Below are 27,148 nucleotides of genomic sequence, written 5' to 3' on the forward strand. Positions count from 1 at the left end.
CTGATCGGTCAAACCGGTCATACTCCGGCTGCTGGTCATACTCCAGCCTGTACCGACGGGATACGTCAATAGTACGGAACCACCAACCAAGTGTCAGCCTGATCAGTCAAACCGGTCATACTCCGGCTGCTGGTCATACTCCAGCCTGTACCGACGTGACAGGGTTGGATGGTTCGAAGCCAACATACATATCTAATGTAATCTAATAGGCTTCCTACATGCACGCTAAACATGTAATCTACATATGCATACTGTTATACTAATCTTACCTGGATTCCGAATTCAGGTGTGCCGGTCAACCTGACTGGAACTTTAGCTGAGCGGCGGATTACAGGCTCCTAAACCATAAAAATCACAACACTATAAGTGACACGCTAAATCACTTCCCGGGGACTAAAACTAGGAACTAAAAGTTTCCCTATCGATAAAAAGCATGGCAATACCCCTTAAAACATAAAAACGAGGAAAAACACGGGTTCTGAAAATTCCCCAACCGGTAGACCGGTTGCCCAACCGGAATTCCGGTTCTGGGAAATTCAGGACCCCCATCCGGAATTCCGGATGCACAACCGGAATTCCGGTTCCTCGCAGGCAGCAACATCAAATTTTCATATCTTGCTCAAATCAACCCCAAATCACCTCAAACTTTCCAGACCTGTTCTATACCTTCCCTAGAACATATCCAAGGCATCAAAACAACCCAGAAACCTCAAACACGAAAAATGCCATTGGAGCTCAAGCTTTGAGTTCTAAACTCAAACTTGAGCAAAACCACCTAATCATGCATTCCACTAGCTTAATTCTACTTAAACTAGCATAAAATCACCTCTGAAAACTATTAAAAACAACAGCAACATCACAGAAACAGATTACACAATTTTCATGTTGAAAACCAAACTTTTGCATAATAAAACTCTAGCATGCTCAACCTAGAAATCATACTTCACAAGTAGCTTAATTACCAACTAAAAATCATGCTTTTAACCTCAGAAAATAACCACAAAATACAGCAGCAACAACAACCAAACTCATGCATGCATCATCAATTAATCAAACTTTTCCTAAGAAAAATAAGAGAAGAAGCTAGAAATCACCTACCACAATCAAGAAATCACTAGAGTTTTGCAAACCAAGCTTGAATCACCACAGAAAATTCCAGCCCTTGAAGCCAAGCCTTGGCCGAAAAAGAGAGAGAGAGCTTGAGAGAGTTTCTTTGAAAATTCTATTTTTTTCTAACTTGTGATATTTTTGTGAAAAGAAGAAATGAAAATAAAAGCCACTTATCAACTTCTTTCAGCCAACAATTAATCAAATAAACATTTATTTTTCAATTTAATCAAGTCACTAAAAGACAAAAGTCATTGCGGCAAAAAGACCATTTTGCCCCTCCACACTAAAATCTCATAAATCATACTAAAGGGATATTTTTGGGAAATTCTAAATTCCTGGCCATTCCCGACATTCCCAATGTCTAATAAACCGTCCCAAACTAATAACATACTAAGTTGTGATTTCTACTGAGCCAAACGCCGAGTTCCAAAATACCGGGCACCGGAAATGGAAAATATGAAAACTACTGAATAACATAACAATGCATTTCTGAATTCCATAAATAACAGTATAATAAATTATTTAAATAGCTATAAATAATTTCATAAATAATCATGATTAACTGCTAATTTCCAAATTAACTAAGCTGGCTTTACACATTTTATGTCATTTAGTGATTTTGATAAGTTTGCATTTTCGGTGCCCGGTAACATGGAACTCGGTGTTTGGCTCAGTAAAATCCCAACATAGTATATTAGTAGATTGGGACGGTTTATTAGACATTGGGAATGTCGGGATTGGCCGGGAATTTAGAATTTCCCAAAATACCCCTTTAGTGTTATTTATGTTATTTTAGTTTGAAGGGGCAAAATGGTCATTTTTCCCCATTGTTGTTTTGTCCTTTTCTGGACTTAGTATGTGGAAATTATATGTTTATTCATGTTATTTGTTGGCTGGAATGAATAAGTGGAATTCCTTATTTTCATTTTACAAAGTTTCAAAAAATTACAAAGTTAGAAAATTAAAAAGAAAAGCAACTTTTTCTCTCAACTCTCTCTCTCTTTTTCGGCCCTTTGAAGCAGCAAGAACTTGGGATTTTCTTTGGTTTTTCAAGCTAATTTTGTGTGCAACTCAAGCTTTAGGTATTGTTCTTACTCTTGTCTTCTTTGTTTTCTTGAATTTTTGATGAAATGGAGTAATGCATGCTTGATTTGGTTGTGTAGTTGCTGCTGTGTTTTGATGTTGATTTCAGAGATTTAATCTTGTTATTTTAAGTAGATTAGAGCTTGTTAATGCATGGTTTTTGCTTTGATTCATGATTGGAAGTTTTTAGCTCAAAGTTTAGTTTTCAAAGAGAATTTTCGAAATTTGCTGCTGTGATTGTTGCATGAGCTTGTGTTTATTTTCTGCAGCTTTAGTGAGCATGTTTAAGTAGTTTTGGGCTGTTTTGAATGCATGATTTGTTGCTTAGAAAAGTTTTGAGTTTTAGAACTCAATCTTGAAGCTTCAATGGTGATTTTGGTGTGTGTGCATGAAGCTTGGTTTTTATGCTTTAGAATTGTTCCTTAGGGTCTAAATTGCAGGTCTGGAAGGTTTGGGTTTAATTGGATTTGATTTGATGAAGTTATGAATTTTTGAGTTCTGCCTGCGAGGAACCAGAATTCCGGTTGTGCATCCGGAATTCCGGATGGGGTTTTGTAAATTCCCAGAACCGGAATTCCGGTTGGGCAACCGGTCTGCTGGTTGGGTGATTTTCAGGAACCCTAGATTTTCTCGTTTTTGTGTTATTTGGGGTATTGACATGGTTTTTATCGATAGGGAAACTTTTACTTCCTAGTTTAAGTCCCCGGGAAGTGATTTAGCGTATCACTTATAGAGTTGTGATTGTTATTGTTTAGGAGCCTGTAATCCGCCGCGCAGTTCGTTCCAGTCAGGTTGACCGGCACACCTGAATTCGGAATTGAGGTAAGATTAGTAAAACAGTATGCATATATAGATTACATGTTTAGCGTGCATGTAGGAAGCCTGTTAGATTACATTAGATATGTATGTTGGCTTCGAACCATCCGACTGTGTCACATCGGTACAGGCTAGAGTATGACTAGCAGCTGGAGTATGACCAGTGTACCGAGTATAGGCTGACACTGTATCACATCGGCACAGGCTAGAGTATGACTAGCAGCTGGAGTATGACCAGTGTGCCGAGTATAGGCTGATACTCGGGTTGGTGGTTTCGTACTATTTGACGTATCACATCAGTACAGGCTAGAGTATGACTAGCAGCTGGAGTATGACCAGTGTACTGAGTATAGGCTGATACTGTAACACATCGGTACAGGCTAGAGTATGACTAGCAGCTGGAGTATGACCAGTGTACCGAGTATAGGCTGTTACTTGTCAATAGTACCATCTTATGAACGTTCAGGACTCAGTATCGTGTGGGACACGGCAGTTAGGGTTATGGTCAGGGGTATGGGCGTCTGATCATAACTTAGGATTTATGTATGTTTATTATTATGCTTTTCTTACTGAGTCTGTCGACTCACAGTGCTATGTTTATGTGTAGGTAAGGGCAAGGCTAAGGGTGATGGACCGTGAGAGCGAGCCGGTGAAGATTGTACATGTCGGGGCGGTTAGGCCTGGAGCGTACGATCCTCGGGACAGCAAGGCTATTTTTGTAATTAGTCGCTAGGCGACAAGTATTTTGTATAGACAGTAAACTTTTGTAAAAGGTTTTGTAATCGGGATCCCGAGTATTTTGTATAAATATTTTATAAGTTTAATTAAAAAGCAAAAATTTTAATTAATCACGTTTTCCATAAACCTCGTTGATTAGCAACGAGCTGCACAGTATGTTTAAAAATCACGTAATACGCCTATGCTAGTTAGGGTGTTACACCATAGATTAAAAAAATGTGTGGTTGTGTCTTTTTGATGACTTAGATTTAGTTACATCAAAGAGTTCTTAGAATAGTGCAAGTGGATCCTGGTCACAGAATACTAAACTCATATTCCATACAGTTTGAATCCATTGATAGCAAATGGTTATTAAACACTTGTGAAAGTGAAACTGTATTGTAAAAAAAATTATTTGGAATCTAAAATTCAAAGTCAAAGAGTTAAATTTATACCAAATATAATGAGTAATTATTTCTTGGACCACCACTACTAATTTAACTCTAAGTCTGATTTGCCATACAAGTAGGAGATTTCTAGGATTGAGGATTTATATCATTTTGGGATAGAGTTTTGGGAAAATAATCAAAAATGTCATTCAATTTCTTAAGAAAAAATAGAATGACATGAAATGATATATAGACCATTCATCCAATGATATGTTATTGAGCTAATTCGAAATGAATAAGCTAAGAGGAATTAGGATAATTTCGTTTATAAATAAGAATCCAACGATGCTTCGATTATCGAGAGTCAAAGTAATCTTATTTATACAATCTTCTTGTTTCATATTGTAAAAATACTAGTCTAAGGTGTCATCAATTGATAAACAGCTAGATGTTGCATGTAACACCCTAACTATGTTAGGCGTATTACGTGGTTTTTAAACGTACTGTGCAGCTCGTTGCTAATCAACGAGGTTTATGGAAAAACGTGATTAATTAAAATTTTGCTTTTTAATTAAACTTATAAAACCATATTACAAAAGACTCGGGATCCCGATTATAAAAATATTTACAAAAAGTTTAACTGTTTAACTGTTACATCAAAATAAAAGTCGTCTAACGACCAGTTACAAAAATTCAGCCTTGCTGTCCCGAGGATCGTACGCTCCAGGCCTAACCGCCCCGACATGTACAATCTCATAAGCTCGCTCACGGTCCATCAGCTAAAGCCTTGCCTTTACCTACACATGAACATAAACTGTGAGTCGACAGACTCAGTAAGAAAAGCATAATAATATCATACATAAATCTAACTGCCGTGTCCAACACGATACTGAGTCCCGCTACTGCCATGTCCAACATGGTACTGAGCCACTACTGCCATGTCCAACATGGTACTGAGTTTTGAACGTTCATAGGGACGGTACTATTGACAAGTATCCTCCTGATCGGTCGAACCGGTCATACTCCGGCTGCTGGTCATACTCCAGCCTGTACCGACGGGATAGGTCAATAGTACGGAACCACCAACCAAATGTCAGCCTGATCGGCCGAACCGGTCATACTCCGGCATTGGTCATACTCCACCGTACCGACGTGACAGGTTGGATGGTTCGAAGCCTATATACATAACTAATGTAATCTAGCAGCTTCCTACATGCACGCTAAACATGTAATCTACATATGCATACTGTTATACTAATCTTACCTGGATTCCGATTTCAGGTGTGCCGGTCAACCTGACTGGAACTGAAGCTGAGCGGCGGATTACTGGCTCCTAAACCATAAAAATCACAACGCTATAAGTGACACGCTAAATCACTTCCCGGGGAATAAAACTAGGAACTAAAAGTTTCCCTATCGATAAAAAGCATGGCAATACCCCTAAAAACAAAAAAAAACGAGGAAAACTAGGGTTCTGAAAAATTCCCCAACCGGCAGACCGGTTGCCCAACCGGAATTCCGGTTCTGGGAAGTACTGAACCCTCATCCGGAATTCTGGATGCACAACCGGAATTCCGGTTCCTCGCAGGCAGCAAACCAAATTTTTCATAACTCGACCAATTCAACCCCAAATGGTTCCAAACTTTCCAGACCTGTTCTATACCTTCCCTAGAACATTTCTAAGGCCTCAAACTAACCCAGAAACCACAGAATCAAAAATCACCATTGGAGCTCAAGCTTTGAGTTCCAAACTCAAGCTTGAGCAAATCCACCTAAACATGCATTTAACTAGCTTAATTCTACTTAAACTAGCATATAATCACCTCTGAAAACTATAAAGAACATCCAGCAACTTCACAGCAACAAATAGAACCATTTCTTTCAAAAATTCTTAACTTTTTCACATAAACATCTAACCAACTAGAACAAGAACTTAAGCATGCAATTTAATCTCATCAAACCTACTGAATTCAACACTTTAATCACAGAAACAACAACAACAATAACCAGCAGCAACAATACCAAAACACCATGCATGCATCACCCTTTTTCATCATTTTTTTCAAGAAATTACAACAAGAAAGGTTAGAGACTTTACCAAGGATTAGAAGAACACTTAGATTGGATGAAACTAGCTTGAAAATTGAAAGAAAACCAGCCCTTGAACCCCAAGCCTTCAGCCGAAAAAGAGAGAGAGAAAAGAGGGTGTTTTTCTAAATTTTTTTCTAAGTGTTGGGTTATGTTTTGCAAAATAAAGGAAATGGAGTAAAAGTCACTTAATACACATTTCATTTCAGCCAACAGATAAATAAAATAAACAACTAATTTTCAAATAAAAAGCCACTAAAAGACAAAACATTAATGGGGCAAAAAGACCATTTTGCCCCTCCACCATAAAATCACATAAATCATACTAAAGGGGTATTTTTGGGAAATTCTAAATTCCCGGCCATTCCCGACATTCCCAATGTCTAAAACCCGTCCCCAAACTACTAACATACTAAGTTGTGATTTCTACTGAGCCAAACGCCGAGTTCCAAAATACCGGGCACCGGAAATGCAAAATATGAAAAACTACTGATAACATAATCATGCATTTCTGAATTCCATAAATAACAGTAATAAATTATTTAAATAGCTATAAATAATTTCATAATTAAACATAAACAACTGCTAATTTCCAAATTAACTAAGCGAGCTTTACATTGCATATACAATATTTATCTTTCAAGATCTAACACTATTATGTATGTCTAATGGTGAAAATCCATTAGGGATTTATCTCATTAGAAAAACAAACCAAGTTAGACCAACAATGAAGATTCGAAATTAATTTACAACTTAATAACAGAAAATAACATGGTTCAATATAAATTCATACCCAATTCAGAAATTATTAAACATATAGCAAGTAGGAATGACAAGTGAAAATACTAAAACATACAATCCTAAATAATTTCCAAGGTTTTCAACAAACTGATATCAGTGTCCCGTTTAGGCGAGAGTCAAAGCTACCATCCATTGAATAGAGTTGTCAGCTCATCTAAAATGTTAAACATTCTAGCAACCTTTTATTCGATCAAGATTGGAATTCAGCGTTGTCCCGTTTAGGCGAGAGTCAAGGCAATTCTATCTTATGAGCTTCTGCCATTGTTTCATATTTTGCAAGTCAAATATGGTCGCCACTATTAGGGTGATTCATACCATATAAAACACTTACAAACTACTTATCTTTTGAGATTAAACGGTGCGAAATTGGTAATGAACGTTCCTCCATTAGGGAGGATTACTCATTAAAACAAACGCTATGTAAAACCAACAATGGAGATCGAATATCTTAATAATAAAGCTCATTATTTAAAATGTATTTTCATTATTATTTATAATAAAATATATTCATTAAATATCGCATTTAGATTTAAAATTCTAAATTAAAATTTAATTTAATATTTATAAAATTATACTTAGATGGTGATAAAATAAGTTGAATTATTTCCATCTTAGTAGTAATTTTGATATATAAATATTAAGAAAATTATTTAAGTTGTATTAATTTAAATTAATTTGCAACTCAAAATAAATTTTCATGAGAATATACTTATTTTATTTTAAAAAAGAAAGTATAAAAACTTTATATTTTCGAAATACTTAAATAATAAAAAATACTTTAAGCAAAAATATCACCTATCTAGATTTTCCTTTGACTAATTAATTCAATTTCTAATAATATATTTTAATTCATTTATTTTAAATTAATCAATTAATGAAAAAATCATTGATTTAAGTTGGTCCAAAAATTAATTAAAATAAATAATTAATTTACAACTTAATCTATTTTTCAAGATAAATTCAAAATCATCTTGCATTATGAAATGCAATTTCGAAAATTGATTAATAAAATAAAGAAAAAAATATATCTTAAAAATTATTTAAATTTAGTTGAAAAAATAAATTTCAACTAAAATTTTTTTTCTATTTATTTAAATGTCATGAAAAAGAAATATTTAAGTATCATGATGAAAATCAACTTAGATATTTAATTTTTCAATTTAATTAAATGTATTAAATTCAAGAAATAAATAATTAAGTGTAGAGAAGACTTAATTATTAATCTCTAGTTTAATACTAAGAAAAATATACTTGAAATAAATTGTACCAAAATTAATTATTTAAATAATTAATTTCACAATGTATAATATTTTCCTATTTAATATTAGAAATAATAAGTAGTCTAGAAATAACTATCTAGAAAATATCTTATTTGACTAAGTATCTTTTCTACAAAATTTGAAAAAATATCTTGTTTAAGTTGTTTTAGAAGAATCTAAAATCAACTTAAATATCTTTCAAATTAGATTTAATTAAATTTAAAATTAAGTTAGAACCACTTAATTTGAAAATATTCCATTTTAAGTTAATATTTGAAAAAATATCAACTTAAAAAATATCTAAAGAATCTTAATAACCAATTCCTAAAATTCCTCAACTTAATTTTGAAATTTTAAATCCAAAAGATATTCAGATTCAAGTTGATTAGTTAGAGATAACTAAATATCAACTTAAATAGGAATATTTAATGAAAATTTAAATTAAGCTCAGAAAGAATCTAGATGGTTATAATTCTATATTTAATTAAATACAAGAAAATACATATAGTTTAGCTTAGAATAAAATTCTTTAAACTATAGTTTTCTTAAATTAATTTCAAAATAAATGAAATTAATTATGTTGCTAATCAATTTTATTAGGTTAAACTAATTTAATTAACCTAGTACAGTTATTCAAATCAGGCAAATGGGCCTTCACAATTGGGGTAGTTCATGTGAGGGGGTGTTGGGTTCAGTATGTCGTACCCACTACTATGGCTCCCAACTCTCACACAAGGCCCAAAAGAGAGGAATTTAACCTTAAAATAAACAACTGTTATTAATTGAATAGGCCCAAAAACTAAATGGGCCTAAATAAAATCTATCAAAAACTATGATATTTTATTTAGCAACAACAACCTATATGCATCTATAATAAAATTAAACATATAGGCTCACACAAGCACACAATTTGGATGGATCCTATCATGTTGCTAGGTAATACACAGATGAAAGAAGATTGTGAAAATTACCTGTTAGAAATTATTTACTTGACCAAGGGAGCCATGAGTTAAAATCAGATCATTGGATCTGTCAACAAGTTAACCATGGCTATTTGCAATCAAGCAATAATAGGTTTTAAAAACTTACAAACAAGCTAAAACACATACTCCTGCAACAAGGTTAGTTTGATAGTTGGATGTAGGATTTATTTAATTTTAAATAATTAAATTTCGAAAAATAATTAAATATTAAAAAAATATTCATTTTAAAAAAAAAATAATATAATAAAATATATATATTTTTGAAATTAATAAAATAATATTTAAAATTAAACCTACAATTTTAAAAAATTAGGTTTCAACTAACCTAAATATCATTTCAAAATTTGCTAACTACTTTGAAAAATTTAATGTTATTTTATAAATTAAATATTCAATAAAAATAAAAAAAAAGATAAATAAATATCTTTTTCAGATTTTATGATTTAATTTCAATAAATAAAATAACAAAATTTAAAAGTTAGCAAAATATCTTACTTCTATTTAAAATTACATGATTATAGTTTGAATAAGGTCAAATTATTTAAAAAAATATTTAATTTAAAATTTAAAATCTCACCTTAAATTTAAAAATAAGATAAGATATAATCAAATTTAAAAATAAGATAGATAATTAAGCAAAAAAGATAGATATTTACTATTTTCAAATTCAAATTACACTAATATCATGAATTAATTTAAAAAAATTAATTAATTTAATTATGATATTTAGAATTGAATTAGGAATAGTAAATGTCTAAATACAAAACTACACAAAAAATCAGAAATTAAATCCATGAAATAGCATGAAAAATTGAAGAAAAACGAAAAAAAAATGGGAGTTGTACGGACAGTATGCATTGCATACTGTCCATGGGCGCGATTGGGAGTGCTTGGACGAGGAAACACGGCGCAGCAAGGGTGCTGCATGATTTCCGCGCGCGCGTGGTGCAGTGACACCATCCCGATATTTTTCGAAATTTCAAAAAATCATATCTAATTCAAATTAAATTGAAATTGAGTTCTATAAAAAGGTAAATTGCTTAATGTTTTCCATACTATCCAATAAAAATAATTCCAGAAACAGATCTTCAATTATTTTTCACGAAAATTCACAAACATCAATTAATCATCAAACAACACTTAAAACAACATGATACCATCCAAAACATCAAACAAATCGTTTTAAGTCCAAATTTCTTGCAATAAATCAATTACCATGGCTCTGAGGCCAATTTTTGGAAATAATTTTACCAGGATCTTAGATCTACTCACACGTATGTTGATTAACACCTTAACTATGAACTTCTAAAACGATTATAAAATAAAGACATATAAAGTATTAGAAACCTTACATTGGGTGCAACGGAATAATATGACTCCTTCCGTTCAGATATCTAGCCCTTGATTCCTTTCTGTAGCAGAGCATTATCAATATCTGAACTTGGATCTCTTTCTCTCCTTCTTTAATGCTGAAACTCCTTCTTGTTGAATGTCTTTCTTCACGATCTTCCTCACTATGATTGAGGTATCACTTGCTGTGTGTGGGCACTACTCTAACACTAAGTGATTTCGAAATTTCAAGAGGGAAGAAAGAGAAGAAGGTGGCGGCTAGGTATAGAGAGAGAAGGCTCAGGTTTTTCTCTGAAGGAAAAAGTAGAAAGTTAAGTGTAAATTTCCTAAAGCCTTCACTATCTATTTATAGCATTCCACTAGGGTTAGGTTTGAATTATTTGGCATTAAAATAATGAAAATATCAGATGATAAATGCTATAAAAGTGGCCGGCCCTAGTAATATGGATTTGGGCCTCACTTTTTTTAATTTTGGAGTTTGATCAATTCTGCATCTAATTTTCTCAAAAAGGCCAATTTTCAAATTCAACTATTTAAATGCCAATTCTAACTGTTTAATAACTATAAATAATTATTAAATAATATTGTCATTTATCATATTTATTAATTGAACCATACAAAGTATCATAATTAACAAATATGCCCCTAAAGCTCTTTCTTTACAATTTCGCCCTTACTTAGTGAAAAATTCACAAATAGACATAGTCTAATTTGAGAATTATAATTGATTAATCAAAACCAATTATATGAGTCTTACAAGCAATATTATCTCAACTAGTGGGGGGACCATGGGTCTATATAACCGAGCTTCCAATAAGCAGATCAAGAATTTATAACCAAAATTCACTGACTTATTAATTCTTCGTTGAATCCACGCATAGAACTTAGATTTGCACTCTCAGTATATAGAATGCTCTATATGTTCCACCATATAGACACATCATTAGTTATCCATTGTTATAATCCTAATTTTGATCAATGATCCTCTATATGAATGATCGACACTGTAAAGGGATTTAGATTACCGTTACACCCTACAATGTATTTTATCCTTAAAACACTTAACCCCGTATAAATGATATTTCAGCTTATGTGAAATGAGTACTCCACCATTTATTTTCGTTTGGTCAAGCTCGAAGGAGATCATCCTTTACTTACTATTCGCCAGATAGAAGCTATAGATTCCATGTTTATGTTAGCGCTCCCACTCAATTGCACTACCGTGTTCCCAAAATGTACGTATCACCCTGATCCAAAAGTAGGCTTAACTAACAAATCAAAGAACACGAATAGCCTCTTGAGATTGAGCCTAATCATAACAGGATTAAGATCGTTTGATCTAGGATCAACTAGGCGATATTGACTTGAATAGATATTACGGTAAGTTTAATAAATCTAAGTCAAAGTTCAATATCGGTCCCTTCCGATGCATACTCCATGCATCCAACCTGAGCTTTACTTTAACCAATGCTCTGGAAAGAACATAGCATTTCTCCAAATGCAAGTAAACTCTGTTGTAGATTATTATATCAGTAAAACCCTATGTCTGATAAATCTAGGAAACTTTATTCACATAGTCATGTTTACTTTCCAAAGTGTTGACAACACAATAAACAGGATCAAGTATGTGAAAAGGGTTTCAGATGAATTCATACATTATGTACATATAATCATGAAATAAATCATGTGAACCATGCAACATTAAATGTTATTTCTGATCTATATTAATAAGTAAATATGATTATATTGAAATGAGTTTTATTTAGGTCATATAACCCATCACACGGTGCAGGGGGAAGTTTGCAGCATTTCCGCACGCGGATGGGCGTGTTGCTCGACCCTGATTTTTTCTAAAACTTCAAAAAAATCATAACTAATTCAAATTAAATCGAAATTTAGTTCTGTAAAAAAGTAAATTGCTTAATTTTTTCCATACTATCCAATAAAAATAATTCCAAAAACAGAATTTCAATTATTTTTCACGAAAATTAACAAACATCAATCAATCATCAAATAACACTCAACACAACATGAAACCATCCAAATAACAAACAATCGTTTTAAAGTCCAAATTTCTTGCAAGAAAATCAATTACCATGGCTCTGAGGCCAGTTGTTGGAATTTATTTTACCAGGATCTTAGATCTACTCACAAGTATGTTGTTTAACACCCTAAATATGAACTTTCTAAAACAATAAATAAACACATATAAAGTTAAGAAAACCTTACATTGGTTGCAGCGGAATTAATGTCTCCTTCCACTCAGATCTCTAACCCATGTATCCTTTCTGTCGCAGAGTATTATCAAGATCTGAGCCCGAATGTCCTTCTCTTTGTGTATGTGATCCTTCACAGTCTTCCAATCTATGATTGAGTTACCACTTGCTGTGTGTGGGCACTTACTCTATCACTAAGGTTCCAAATTTATGAAGAGGAAAAGAGAGAGATGATTTCGGCTATAGAGAGAAAAGGGAAGGCTCAGTTTTTCTGAACAGAAAATTTTCTGACAGAAAAGGTTATTCAAAGTTATGTTGAAAACTTATGATTTGACTGAGCCATCACTTTCTATTTATAAGCAACTACTAGGTTTAAGTTGGGAATTATTTGGCATTAAAATAATGAAAATATCAATTTGAAAAACCTATTTAAGTGGTCGGCCATGGTGTGTAATGGGCCCCACTTGGTTTTTGCAATTTTCACAAATTTTATTTCTATTTTCTCAAAAATGCCAATTTTCCAATTCTAGCCTTTTAAATGCCAAAACTAATTATTTAATAACTAAAATAGATTATTAAATAATATTGTCATTTAATTTAATTATTAATTAGACATATAAAGTCTATTAATAAATAAATAAACCTAGAATCTCTTTTCTTTACAATTTCGCCCCCAGCTTAGTGAAAATTCACAAATCAGACATAGTCTAACTTTAGAATTATAATTTATTAATCACAAATCAATTATTGAGTCTTACAAGCAGTATAGTCTCAACTAGAATGGGGATCATGGATCTATATGCTGAGCTTCCAATAAGTGAACCGAATTTACTAAGTAAATTCCTACTTATTAATTCTTCGTTGAATCCACTCTTAGAAGTTAGAATTGCACTCTCAGACTTATATAGAGCATATTATATGTTCCACGATATAGATATGCTATCTCATTTAACCATTGTTATAATCTTATTGTGATCAAAGATCCTCTATATAGATGATTTACATCGAGATGGGATAATTTTACCGTTCTCACTCCTCAATGTATTTTGCCCCTTAAAATAGTTAGCTACCTGTAAATGATGTTTAGTGATCTAAGAATTAGTCACTTAAACAAGAGCTCATCCATTTACTTCTATTTAGCTGAGCTCGAAGGGAATCATCACTTGACTTCTATACACCATAGAAGCTATAGATTCCATATTTATGTTCAGCACTCCCACTCAATCATACTATCATGTTCCCAAAATATACGTATCACCCTGACCCAAAAGTAGGCTTAACTAATAAATCAAAGACCATGAATAGTACTCCTGAGTTGAGCCTAAGCATATCAGGATTTAGATTCTTTTAATCTTAAGATCAACTACTGATATTGACTTGGAAAGATATAACGGTAAGTTTGTAATATCTTAACTAAGTTACAATATCGGTCCAGCCCAATGTATACTCCATACATTCAAAACCAGTATACTTTACAAATGTCCTGGAAAGAACATAACACTTACTCCAAGTGTAAGTACACATCATCGCTTATTGTCACATTAGTGTAAATCCAAAACACTGATGAAATAGGGACTTAGTCTTTTGATTCATATGATCACAATCACATCCACTGTGTTGACAATATTGTAATTGTGAATGAACATATGATCTGGACTTAACTGATTTTGTGTGTAAATGTAATAAACATATTAAACCATTAGCATGTAAAATTCATGCAAACATAAATCACTTCAAATTTCTTATATTGATAACTAATAAGATTGTAAAGAGTTTTATTTAGGGCATAAAACCCAACACAAAGTTCTTGTTCAGAAGATCACTGCTCCTCGTCGTAGTGGAAGGGTTTCAACAAAACCAGCTTGTTATGGCTTGGATGGTGAAATCAATATGGTCGTTGGTGACGGTATTGAAGACGATCCATTAACCTATAAACAGGCAATGGCTAGTCCGCAACGGAAACGATGGTCAGCCGGGATGGATTCAGAAATAGATTCCATGAAAAAGAACAAAGTCTGGGAATATGTAGACGCACCTGATGACTATCATCCGATAGGATGCAAGTGGGTTTACAAGAAGAAAAGAGGAGCTGGAGGCGAAGTCGAAACTTTTAAAGCTAGACTTGTAGCCAAGGGTTATACCCAAAGAGAAGGCGTGGACTATGAGGAAACTTTTAGTCCTGTTGCCATGCTCAAATCCATCCGAATTCTTCTCTCCATAGCTGCTGCTTTCGATTATGAAATCTGGCAAATGGATGTCAAGACTGCCTTCCTTAATGGGGTACTTGAAGAAACCATCTATATGGAGCAACCAGAAGGCTATGTTCTTCTAGGACAGGAAAAGAAAGTTTGCAAATTAAATAGGTCTATCTATGGACTTAAGCAAGCTTCTCGCTCATGGAACAAAAGGTTTGATGAAATCATCAAGACCTACGACTTTCTTCAGAATGAAGATGAACCTTGTGTTTACCAACTCAAGGAAGACCAAGTAGTAGTATTCCTGGTCCTTTATGTTGATGACATTTTGATTATTGGAAATAATATCAAGAAAATTACTCACATCAAAGAATGGCTTAACACTCAATTCGATATGAAAGATTTGGGTGAAGCAGCCTATGTTCTTAGTATTCAGATTATCAGAAAACGGAAGAACAGATCTCTTGCTCTCTCTCAAACAACCTACATTGATAAAGGTTTAGAGAGATTCTCCATGAACAACACCAATGGGGAAAACATGCCTTCTAGATATGGTATTCGTCTATCTAAGGAACAGTCTCCTACTGATCCTCAAGAGATAGAGGACATGGCGAAAATTCCTTATGCTTCTGCAGTTGGAAGTCTACTGTATGCAATGTTATGCACTAGACCTGACATCTGCTATGCAGTTGGCATCGTGAGCAGGTATCAGTCTAATCTAGGACAGGAACATTGGAATGCGGTTAAGTATATTCAGAAATACTTAAAGAGTACAAGGAATCTTGTGTTAGTCTACAAGGGTGGTGCTTTAAATCCCATAGGCTATACTGATTCAGAATTTCCAGGCAAGTCTTGAAGACAGGAAATCTACATCTGGGATGGTGTTTACTCTTGGGGGTGGAGCAGTGGTTTGGAGAAGTGCAAAACAAACCACGATATCGGACTCGACGATGGAAGCCGAATACATAGCTGCAGCAGAAGCTGCTAAATAACTTGTATGGCTAAGAAAGTTCTTCACCAGTATCAGTGTCATGTCTGGAATGGAAAAGCCTCTGGTCTTACTTTGTGATAATAATGGAGCATTAGCCAACAGTAAGGAACCTCGAAGCCACAAGAGAAGCAAACACATAGAGATAAAGTATTACATCATCAGAGAATATGTGGAAAGAGGGGATGTACTAGTTGAGAAAGTGGACACAGAAGACAACTTAGCTGATCCATTCACCAAAGTCTTGGTCGTGACTGCATTTGAAAAGCACCGTCAGAATTTACGATTAATTGATATGTACTGATTAGTTTTATATTAGTGCAAGTGGGAGTTTATTGGGTTTTATGCCCTAAATAAAACTCCATTTCAATGTAATCCATTTTATTCAACATCAATAAAGAAACAGAAGTATTTTTCATTCATTTGTGTATGTTTTGGTTCACCTTATCAATTGCTTGTCTATTTGATTTATAAATTCATCTGAAACCCTTTTCACATTCTTGATCCTGTTTATTGTGTTGTCAACATATTGGAAAGTAAACATGACTATGTGAATAAAGTTTCCTAGATTTATCAGACACAGGGTTTTACTGATATGATAATCTACAACAGAGTTTACTTGCATTTGGAGAAATGCTATGTTCTTTCCAGAGCATTGGTTAAAGTAAAGCTCAGGTTGGGTGCATGGAGTATGCATCGGAAGGGACCGATATTGAACTTTGACTTAAATTTATTAAACTTACCGTAATATCTATCAAGTCAATATCGCCTAGTTGATCCTAGATCAAATTATCTTAATCCTGTTATGATTAGGCTCAATCTCAGGAGGCTATTCGTGTTCTTTGATTTGTTGGTTAAGCCTACTTTTAGGTCAGGGTGCTACGTACATTTTGGGAACACGGTAGTGCAATTGAGTGGGAGCGCTAACATAAACATGGAATCTATAGCTTCTATCTGGAGAATAGTAAGTAAAGGATGATCTCCTTCGAGCTTGACCAAATGAAAATAAATTGTGGAGTACTCATTTCACATAAGCTGAAATATCATTTATACGTGGTTAAGTGTTTTAAGGATAAAATACATTGTAGGGTGTAACGGTAATCTAATCACTTTACAGTGTAGATCATTCATATAGAGGATCATTGATCAAATTAGGATTATAACAATGGATAACTAATGATGTGTCTATATGGTGGAACATATAGAGCATTCTATATAATGAGAGTGCGATTCTTATTGGAAGCTCGGTTATATAGACCCATGGTCCCCCCACTAGTTGAGATAATATTGCTTGTAAGACTCATATAATTTGTTTTGATTAATCAATTATAATTGTCAAATTATACTATGTCTATTTGTGAATTTTTCACTAAGTAAGAATTGGCATTTAAATGGTTGAATTATAAAATTGGCGTTTTTGAGAAAATGAGATGCAGAAATGATAAAACTGCAAAATTGCAAAAAGTGAGGCCCAAATCCACATAGCCATGGCCGGCCACTTTTATAGGCTTTATCATCTGATATTTTCATTATTTTAATGCCAAATAATTCAAACCTAACCCTAGTGGAATGCTATAAATAGATAGTGAAGGCTTCAGGAAAATTACACTTTTCATTCAGAGAAATCCTGAGCCTTCTCTTTCTAAACCCTAGCCGCCACTTCTTACTCTCTCTTCTTCCTTGAAATTTCGAAACACTTAGTGATTAGAGTAGTGCCCACACACAGCAAGTGATACCTCAATCATAGTGAGGAAGATCGTGAAGAAAGACATTCAACAAGAAGGAGTTTCAGCACTAAAGAAGGAGAGAAAGAGATCCAGGTTCAGAACGTGATAATATTCTGGGACAGAAATGATACAAGGGTTAGAGATCTGGACGGAAGGAGTCATATTATTCCGCTGCACCCAATGTAAGGTTTCTCATACTTTATATGTGTTTATTTCATAATCGTTTTAGAAGTTCATATTTAGGGTGTTAATCAACATACTTGTGAGTAAATCTAAGATCCTGGTAAAATAATTTCCAACAGTGGCCGGCCATAGGTGTTAATGGGCCTTACTTGGATTTTGCAGTTTTCACAATTTTTATTTCTATTTTCTCAAAAATGCCAATTTTCTAATTCTAACCTTTTAAATGCCAAAACTAATTATTTAATAACTAAAATAGATTATTAAATAATATTGTCATTTAATTTAATTATTAATTAGACATATAAAGTCTCTTAATTAATAAATAAACCTAGAATTTCTTTTCTTTACAATTTCACCCCTGCTTAGTGAAAATTCACAAATCAGACATAGTCTAACTTTAGAATTATAATTGATTAATCACAAATCAATTATTGAGTCTTACAGGCAGTATAGTCTCAACTAGAATGGGGACCATGGATCTATATGCTGAACTTCCAATAAATGAACCGAATTTACTAAGTAAATCCCTACTTATTAATTCCTCATTGAATCCACTCTTAGAACTTAGAATTGGACTCTCAGACTTATATAGAGCATATTATATGTTCCACGATATAGATATGCTATCTCATTTAACAATTTTTATAATCTTATTGTGATCAAAGATCCTCTATATAGATGATTTACATCGAGATGGGTTAATTTTACCGTTCTCATCCCTCAACGTATTTTTCCCCTTAAAACACTTAGCTACCTGTAAATGATGTTTAGTGATCTAAGAATTAGTCACTTAAACAAAAGCTCATCCATTTACTTCTATTTAGCTAAGCTCGAAGGGAATCATCACTTGACTTCTATACACCAGTAGAAGCTATAGATTCCATATTTATGTTCAGCACTCCCACTCAATCATACTATCATGTTCCTAAAATATACGTATCACCCTGACGCAAAAGTAGGCTTAACTAATAAATCAAAGAACATGAATAGCACTCCTGAGTTGAGCCTAAGCATATCAGGATTTAGATTCTTTTAATCTTAAGATCAACAACTGATATTGACTTGGAAAGATATAACAGTAAGTTTATAATATCTTAACTAAGTTCAATATCTGTCCAGTCCAATGTATACTCCATACATTCGAAACTAGTATACTTTACCAATTTCCTGGAAAGAACATAACACTTACTCCAAGTGTAAGTACACATCATCGCTGATTATCACATTAGTGTAAATCCAAAACACTGATCAAACAGGGACTTAGTCTTTTGATTCATATAATCACAATCACATTCCACTGTGTTGACGATACTGTAATTGTGAATAAACATATGATCTGGACTTAACAGATTTTGTGTGTAAATGTAATAAATATATTAAACCATTAGCATGTAAAATTTATGCAAACATAAATCACTTCAAATTTCTTATATTGATAACTAATCAGATTGTAAAGGGTTTTATTTAGGGCACAAAACCCAACAGAGATCTCCTTCACCAATTTGAGAGTGCTTCAGGCCAGAAAGTTAACTTGGGGAAGTCTTCTATTTTCTATAGTACTAATACTATGAGCCATGTTAGGGAAGACATCAATTCTTTATTACAGATGCCACAAGCAGATGATAGGAGCATGTACCTGGGCCTTCCTAGTACTATGGGGCGAAATAAGTCGCCATTTTTTGGGTTTTTTAAAGGATCGAGTCAGAAAAAACTCCAAGGTTGGGACTCTAAAGTACTATCCAGAGCTGGTAAAGAGGTGTTAATCAAGTCTGTAGTGCAAGCGTTCCCCAACTATGCCATGAATGTGTTTTTACTTCCATTGGAAATTAGTACAGATATCGAAAGTACTATGGCAAGGTTTTGGTGGAATAGTTCCTCAAAGGAAAATAAAGGCATACCTTGGATGTCTTGGGAGAGAATGTGTCATAGCAAGAACAATGGAGGTCTTGGTTTTCGTAACCTTCGTGATTTTAACTTGGCTCTTTTGGGAAAACAAGGTTGGCGTTTCCTCACAAGGCCCGAGTCTTTGGTTTCTCGTATTTTTAAAGCACAATACTTTCCTACTGGAACCTATCTCTCGGCACCTATTGGAAATAATCCTAGCTTTGTTTGGCGAAGTGTTTGGGAAGCCAAATCACTAGTTCGTGCGGGGATTAGATGGAATGTTGGTAATGGTTCTTCAATTTCTGTTTTGAACGAACCGTGGCTGCTTGATCCAAACAAGCCATTTGTTACGTCTTCACCCCCTGCCCTTCAACAAGCTCTAGTGTGTAATCTGATGTCGATGGACAAGAATTCTTGGGATGCAGAAATTCTAAAGGATCTATTTGATGATAGGGAGCAAAGGTTGATAAACCAGATTCCATTGTGTTCAAACCAGTCAAGTGATATCCTATACTGGTTTAAGGAGCCGACTGGAGTGTACACAGTTAAAAGTGCTTACCAATTGCTCCAATCTTTAAAAGGGCTGTGTGATGAGATGGAAGCATCAGTTTTTTGGAAGAGCTTGTGGTCTTTGAAGCTGCCACCGAAAATAAAAAACTTGATGTGGAGGGTCGGTTCTAATTGCCTTCCAACTCTTGTTCAACTCCCAACTAAGTGTGTTCCTGTCAATACAAGATGTCCTTTGTGTGAGGAGGTTGATGAGTCCATAACACACATCTTACTCACTTGTAGAGTGGTTAAACAGGTTTGGGAGAGAGTTGGTATTGGGACCTTGATGGCTGTTGCAGGTGATGGTTTTCTGGATTGGTGCATCAACGTTTTCAAGACTTTGACAGCAGAAAAACAATGCCTTGCTACTGCACTTTGCTGGGCAGTTTGGGGAGCAAGGAATGATGTCGTATGGCAAGGGAAACCGGTTAATATTTCAGCTATAGTGGCTTCTGCAAAAACTTATCTTGATCAATGGCAACACGCTCAAAAAACTCAAATTGAGTCATCATGGGCTGATCTTTAGGACTATGATGGGATGGAGCGTTGGATTAAACCACAATTTAATAGCATCAAGATCAACATGGATGCGGCTATTTTTGAAGGATAAAATCGGTTTGGAGGTGCTTTTGTTGTTAGAGACCATAACGGTTTACTCATTGAAGGCCATACTAAGTTGCACCTAGGCAATATTGCTCCGGCTGTTGCGGAGGCTTTGAGCTTTCGGGAAGCTTTAAGTTGGATTAAAAATCATCAGCCTTGTTCTGTATGGGTGGAACCGATTGTCTTCTGGTCATTCAAGCTTTAAGGAGTTCGACTAGTTTGTCTTCTTACTTTGGTTGTGTGATTCAGGAATGTAAAGCCATGTTGGCTAATTTATGCAATGTCTATTTTTTTTTTTTATAAAGCGGTCAGCTAATAGAGTCGCTCATGAGTTTGCAAGGGCGTCTTTATTTTATCCTGATTGTATTTTTCAGTATGGGAAATATTCCTACTGAGTTGTTGCCTATGTTGGTGACAGAATTTGAAGGTTAATAAAGTTTGATTTTCCTTTCAAATAATAAAAAAAAACACAACTTGATATATCCTTTTTCAATAACACATTATTTAGTTTGGCAATAACACATTACTTAGTTTGCCAATAACACATTCGAGTTCAAAACCAATAAAAACAAATAATAGGAATATACTGACTTTGTCAAGAATCTATATTCTAGATCAATAACCATAACTTGATATACTGCCCAAATTAATAACCAATAACTTAATATAGGGTTCGTTTGGTATTGTATGCAGGATCAGACTGGATTGGACTAAAAAGAATTGTACTGGACTAGACAAGATTAGATTATGCTGAAAGTAATCCTATATTTGGTTTAAGAATAGACTGGACTATTTTATTTATTTTTTTTTAGAAAAAAAAACCTAAATTAAAATAAAAATATATAATAATAAATTAAAATATATAATAATAAATAAATAAAAATAAATAATTCGCAGCAAAAAAATATTTAAATTATAAAATAAAATAATATATCCAATATAATAAGTATATATCATAAATATTTAATAAAATATTTTATCATATTTTTTATTTAATAAATAATTAAATAGTAAAATAAATATACTTAAATAATATAAAATTATTTATGTTAAATACTAATTTGATCATTTATATAAATTTTCTAGTAATTTAAAAATAATATATAATTTTATTGTCATATTGTTTCTCTTAGAATCTATTTAAGTAACGAATGTTTAATTAATAATATTTTAAATTTAAAAACTTATGTGTAATAATTTAAAATTATACATTTTCATTAATTTTAATAAATAAGTTTTTGATAAAAAAAATTATAAATAAATGTGTGATAATTTTTTTATTTAAATTTTTATTAAGTTTAAAATATAATAATAAAATCAAAATTAAGAAAACGATAAAAAAAAAATCTCACCTGTATGGGATTATTTATCCCACCTGCTAGATGGGATAAATAATCACAAACAGATGAGATTAACTGCATTATCTAGACTTCTAACATGTCCAAATATTGGATTAGACAAATTAACATGTCTAATCCAATCGAGTCCTGCGTACTAAATAGGCTAGTAATAGAAAAAGAATCCGTAAAAAACCTTGGACATGCCGATTGTTTCAAAGGGATTGTAAATTTATCCATTTCACACACATTCCGTAAAGAAACATCTTTACTCCAACCAACACTTACGCTCCCACGAGAACCGCAGCCGCTATATTTTTCATGGCCAATAAACTAAGAGTTGTGGCCAGCAAAATGGTGCGGCGTTTGCACCGGAATATCGGCAAGAGGAACCCTATTGATATTACTGAAACCCCTGATTAAATAATTATTTAATTATTTGTTTTTATTTGTCCCTTTAAATTTCTTTTTTGAATTCAAAGAAGCAAATAATTTAAAACGTGGAGGGCATTTTTGTAATTGACTGTACATTTTTATAAATTAGAGAAAAAAGTGGAATTGTGGGCATTATAGTGGGAGTAGTGACCATAACCGCTCTCAACCGTCACTACTAATAAGAAAATCGTAGTAACATTTCAGATATTGAGTTTCGAGTTTCAGAACATTCTAAAGACAAAAACTAAAAACAGGAAACACAGCGAAAACTTTTGTAGAGGGCCGGTGAGTTGGTCCGAAGTGTTGAGAGAATGCCTGTACTTAGTTGAAGTGTGAGAAAAGAGTGAAAAAATGGTAGGGAACAGAGAAGAAGGCATAAGGAAAGGGCCTTGGAAAGCTGAGGAAGACGAGGTACTAATTAACCATGTGAATAAGTATGGCCCCAGAGACTGGAGCTCCATTCGATCCAAAGGCCTTCTTCAGAGAACTGGCAAGTCTTGCCGTCTCCGTTGGGTCAATAAGCTTAGACCCAATTTGAAAAAGTAAGATAATGACTTATATTCTCATTCTCTTCCAATCTCTATTTGCTTATATTATGTTATATAATCTGACATGAAAATGGGATTGTTCCTGAAATTTTTTTAGTGGGTGCAAGTTTTCATTGGAGGAGGAGAGGGTGGTGATAGAGTTACAGGCACAATTTGGGAACAAATGGGCTAGAATAGCAACCTATTTGCCCGGAAGAACTGATAATGATGTCAAGAACTTTTGGAGTAGCAGGCAGAAAAGGCAGGCAAGGATTTTGCAAACACCTCCAACTCCCTCCAAATCACAGAAAAAACAGGTGGAAGTTTCTCGTGATCACGAGGCTCCCAGTTTTGAGGTAAAGTCATATGCAGTTTGTTGTATGTGGTACCGGACTATTTTACTCATTTTTTTTTATTCCTCTCGTCTAAATGTGGTCTAAATGTGGCACTGTAAGAGGTAGGTGTGTGGTACGACTTTTTTTTTCGAATATTGTAAATAGATACTCCTTTTGCATTGTTTTTTGTTTCTTTTAAATCAAGTTGAAGGTGAAACATACAAGGGAAAATAGTGCAATAATTTACATGGGAGTTGAATGTTTGTTATATTGATGTAAGATCTTGATGTTGTCACTATTCTGGTTGGTTGGTTAATATTTGTCATTATATCATTAGGCTCGAAATATATCTCTTTCATCAGAAGGAGAATCATCATCAACATTCTTGCAAAGCTTATCATCGGGCATTCAGAATTCAGAGACGATCAAAATGTTGCCGCTACCAGATCTAGTCAATCCTTCTAGAATGTTTAATTTTGATCAAGATATTACAAATCATGCAGAGTTTAGCACTACTGAGAATAATCTCTGCATTGGCTCACAACAATTAATCCCTTTTCCTCCGGCATTACAGGCCCAGAGAGAACTCAAATTTTCATCAGAAGGCCAAGATCATTTGCCCATATTCACCGACCCTTATATCGACATGTTCAGCTCTATGGATTCTTCTAAACTTGGAAATGTTGCGGAATTTTCTTTTGGACAACCGTTTCTTGAACCACTAGAAACTATTAGAACTGGTGTTGCAAGAGAGAAAATTGACTTGGAGCCTGACTGCTTCTTTGATGACTTCCCTATAGACGTGTTTGATCAAATTGAGTTGCTTCCCAAATCATCACAGCAGTGATTTACAGTGACATTAACATGAAATTCTTAAAAGCTTCTATTAGCCTTTTTACCACTTACCTAGAATTTTACAAGAACCTTCTGATCTGGCAGTATTCTTTATATAAGGAAAGACTTCTGTTAACTCCTATATGATGACTTATTAATTGGTCGGTGTGCTTTATATATATACATGCTCATGATACATATTGTGATAATTAACTATCTACATTCTGTTTAGAGTTCTTGCTTATTAAGACATGAAAAAATTTCAAAACACCTGGTCAACTATAATATAAAGTCACAATAATGATGTTGATTTGCTTTGAAGAATGTTAATTGAGTAACTTTCAATCCCCATCTACAATCTTGAAAGCATAACTATATATACTTTTTTATTACTATAAACCACGACATGTTTGACACAGAAGATATCTTTTCCGCAACTGCATTGCATCGTTAATCAAACCCCCCCCAAAAAGGGCGAGCGCCGATACACGAAAATCAAATTAAACCAACAACAATAAAATACCAAGGACAAGAAATTGTGAGTAATTTGTTGCAATGCCATAAAAAAAAAATGAGTCTCAAAATAGCGCATAATGATTCTCACATGTAATCATCGTTGAAGACAGATCACTTGGTTCCTTCATCTTCATCAGTAATTGTGGGACCTAAAGGTATATATCGGATACCAGTGTGGCCTCTGTGTGTCTCTACCTGAAATTCTCCAGCTGTGTATGACTCGTCTATGTTGAAGATTGGCCGTTTTAAAAGTGCGTAGGCACAATACTCTACTTCATATACAGTAACACCCTTCATGAACTCCGACAATGCAACCCCAACGCCTTCCCCTGAACCCAAAGTTATAATATCAATCAAATACAATTCAAACATAAATGGATATATAAATAATATCAAGGATCACAGCTGTACCATGAGTTACGAGAAGGAGGTTCTCGGTAGGATATTTGTCAGCAAGGGCTTTGACGACATGAGCATATCTATTTCTTGATTGGCTCACTTGCTCTGGCCACTTAGGCATCTGCAGGTTTATCAAGAAAAAGGATACATATTAGGCGAACACGACATGACAGTTTTGGTTTTGGGACCAATGAAAGAAGCCCAGAATTTCGCTTCTGACCTCGTTGTATACAGGTTCAACAGATCGATCCACAGTTCCAGCTGGAAACAAAGCTTCCAACTCGGAAACTTTGAAACCGAACTCTCCATCTCGAGGAGCCGACTGGGGTCGAATAGCTTCGTTGTTTAGCATCTCGCAAAGTCCGTACTCGATCGAGACTTTGACTTTGGAGGTGTCAATCGGAACAGAGCCGCCGCCACTGGTCAAGGCATTAGGATCATCGACGAGAGCAAAGAGACCGGAGATGACTTCTACGGAGGTCTGAACACAACGAAGGAACGGCGACACGAAGACCCGGTGGATTGGGAAACCCAGGTTCTTTCGGAGGTTCCGACCCGTAACGAGCGCCCGGGTTAGACCGGATTCGAACAAGGGTGGATCCCAGGGCCGCGTGGCTGTGGAGACCCAGAGGGGCACGAAGTTGTCCATGCGATCGCCGTGCCTCATGACGACGACATTTTGGTAGCGACTGGGAGAGCCCTGTGTGATTGGTCCGGAGGAGTCCATTGGCTGAGTAGGGAGAGAAATGGATCGGAGTTTGTGACTTTTTCTGGATGTTTGAGAGGAACAAGTGCGCAAGGGAATCTAGTACCAAATGGTAACGCAAGCATTACTAAGGGGAATTTCTTTGATTGTTAATAAAACAATTCATATTAATTTTGACTCTACCTACTAATTTGTACCAATTAATTTTTTTTAATTACGTGAACTTCCTATTTTATCTTTTTTTCAAAACTAAAAAAAAAATTGTTAAAATTTAAATGTTCCACCCCTCTCTCTCCCTTCCCTCTCGTGCTCTCCATTAATGTTAAAGTAATTGGCCAAATATCAAATCACTAAAGTATCCCTAATGCTCTTAACTATATTAACCAACTGTCAGATATGACGGTTGGTGGTCTGTTGCTATTATTCAGCTACAACAATTGGTACTTAAGGTACCATTCAATCAATCTTGAAGTAGTGAACTTGGAGAAAATAAGAACAGTAAGAGAGAGAGAGAACAACTTGAGAGTTGTTGAGTAAGAAAGAGAGTTGCTTTGAGTGTTGTAATTGGGGTGACACATTGTCTGTGCTCATCACCATTAGAGGAGACAATTACAGAAGCTTTGCTTCCTAGTATGTGTAATTTGTACAAGTTGTAATCTCTCAGTTTGAAGCTCAATTCATAAAGACTCTCAAAGCCATTATTGTGGTTGTTTCTGGCCGAGGATGTAGGCAAGGTAATTCATCATTATCTTGTTCGAACCTCGTTAAATTGTGTGTGTTCTTGATGCTTGTTAATGCCTGTGATTTCTGGTTTATATTGCTGCATTTACACTACTTGAGTTAACTTGGTTTCATTGATCATTTTTGTGTTCTGTTTCATGTTCTTGCTGAGGTGTTGTTTCACAACAATTGGCATCAGAGCACAGGTTTCTTGGTGCAAGAACAGAATCAAGAAAGTGATCCATGGCTTCCGCACGCTTTGAAGTAGATAAGTTCAATAGAGCCAATGATTTTGGACTATGGAGAATCAAGATGAAAGCAATTCTGGTTCATCAAGGAGTGTATCAAGCCATTGATAAAGAAGAATTGAAGGAATTGGGAAATGACAAGAAGAAGAT

The 27,148-nt window shown here is 34.3% G+C and overlaps 2 protein-coding genes across 3 annotated transcripts; one reads left to right on the forward strand and one right to left on the reverse strand.

Annotated features, from left to right (window-relative positions):
* The first annotated feature begins 22,773 nt into the window (after positions 1 to 22,773).
* LOC115717622 (transcription factor DUO1) lies at positions 22,774 to 24,592 on the forward strand. Of its 2 annotated transcripts, none has more exons than XM_030646605.2 (3): positions 22,774 to 23,255; positions 23,359 to 23,596; positions 23,913 to 24,592. In XM_030646605.2, the coding sequence occupies exons 1-3, from the start codon at positions 23,065 to 23,067 to the stop codon at positions 24,420 to 24,422; spliced, it is 939 nt and encodes a 312-aa protein (XP_030502465.2). In that variant the 5' UTR covers positions 22,774 to 23,064; the 3' UTR covers positions 24,423 to 24,592. The 2 variants fall into 2 exon arrangements, with proteins under 2 accessions (XP_030502465.2, XP_060964162.1); XM_061108179.1 differs by having other exon boundaries at positions 24,150 to 24,592.
* A 177-nt stretch (positions 24,593 to 24,769) lies between these two features.
* On the reverse strand, positions 24,770 to 26,344 carry LOC115717153 (uncharacterized). The gene is made up of 3 exons (XM_030646102.2): positions 25,545 to 26,344; positions 25,337 to 25,445; positions 24,770 to 25,254 (listed from the first exon to the last, which is right to left on the reverse strand). The coding sequence occupies exons 1-3, from the start codon at positions 26,049 to 26,051 to the stop codon at positions 25,037 to 25,039; spliced, it is 834 nt and encodes a 277-aa protein (XP_030501962.1). The 5' UTR covers positions 26,052 to 26,344; the 3' UTR covers positions 24,770 to 25,036.
* Positions 26,345 to 27,148: the final 804 nt, after the last annotated feature.

Source organism: Cannabis sativa, unplaced genomic scaffold (genome assembly GCF_029168945.1).
Source record: "Cannabis sativa cultivar Pink pepper isolate KNU-18-1 unplaced genomic scaffold, ASM2916894v1 Contig7, whole genome shotgun sequence".
In the NCBI taxonomy this organism is placed as follows: domain Eukaryota; kingdom Viridiplantae; phylum Streptophyta; class Magnoliopsida; order Rosales; family Cannabaceae; genus Cannabis; species Cannabis sativa.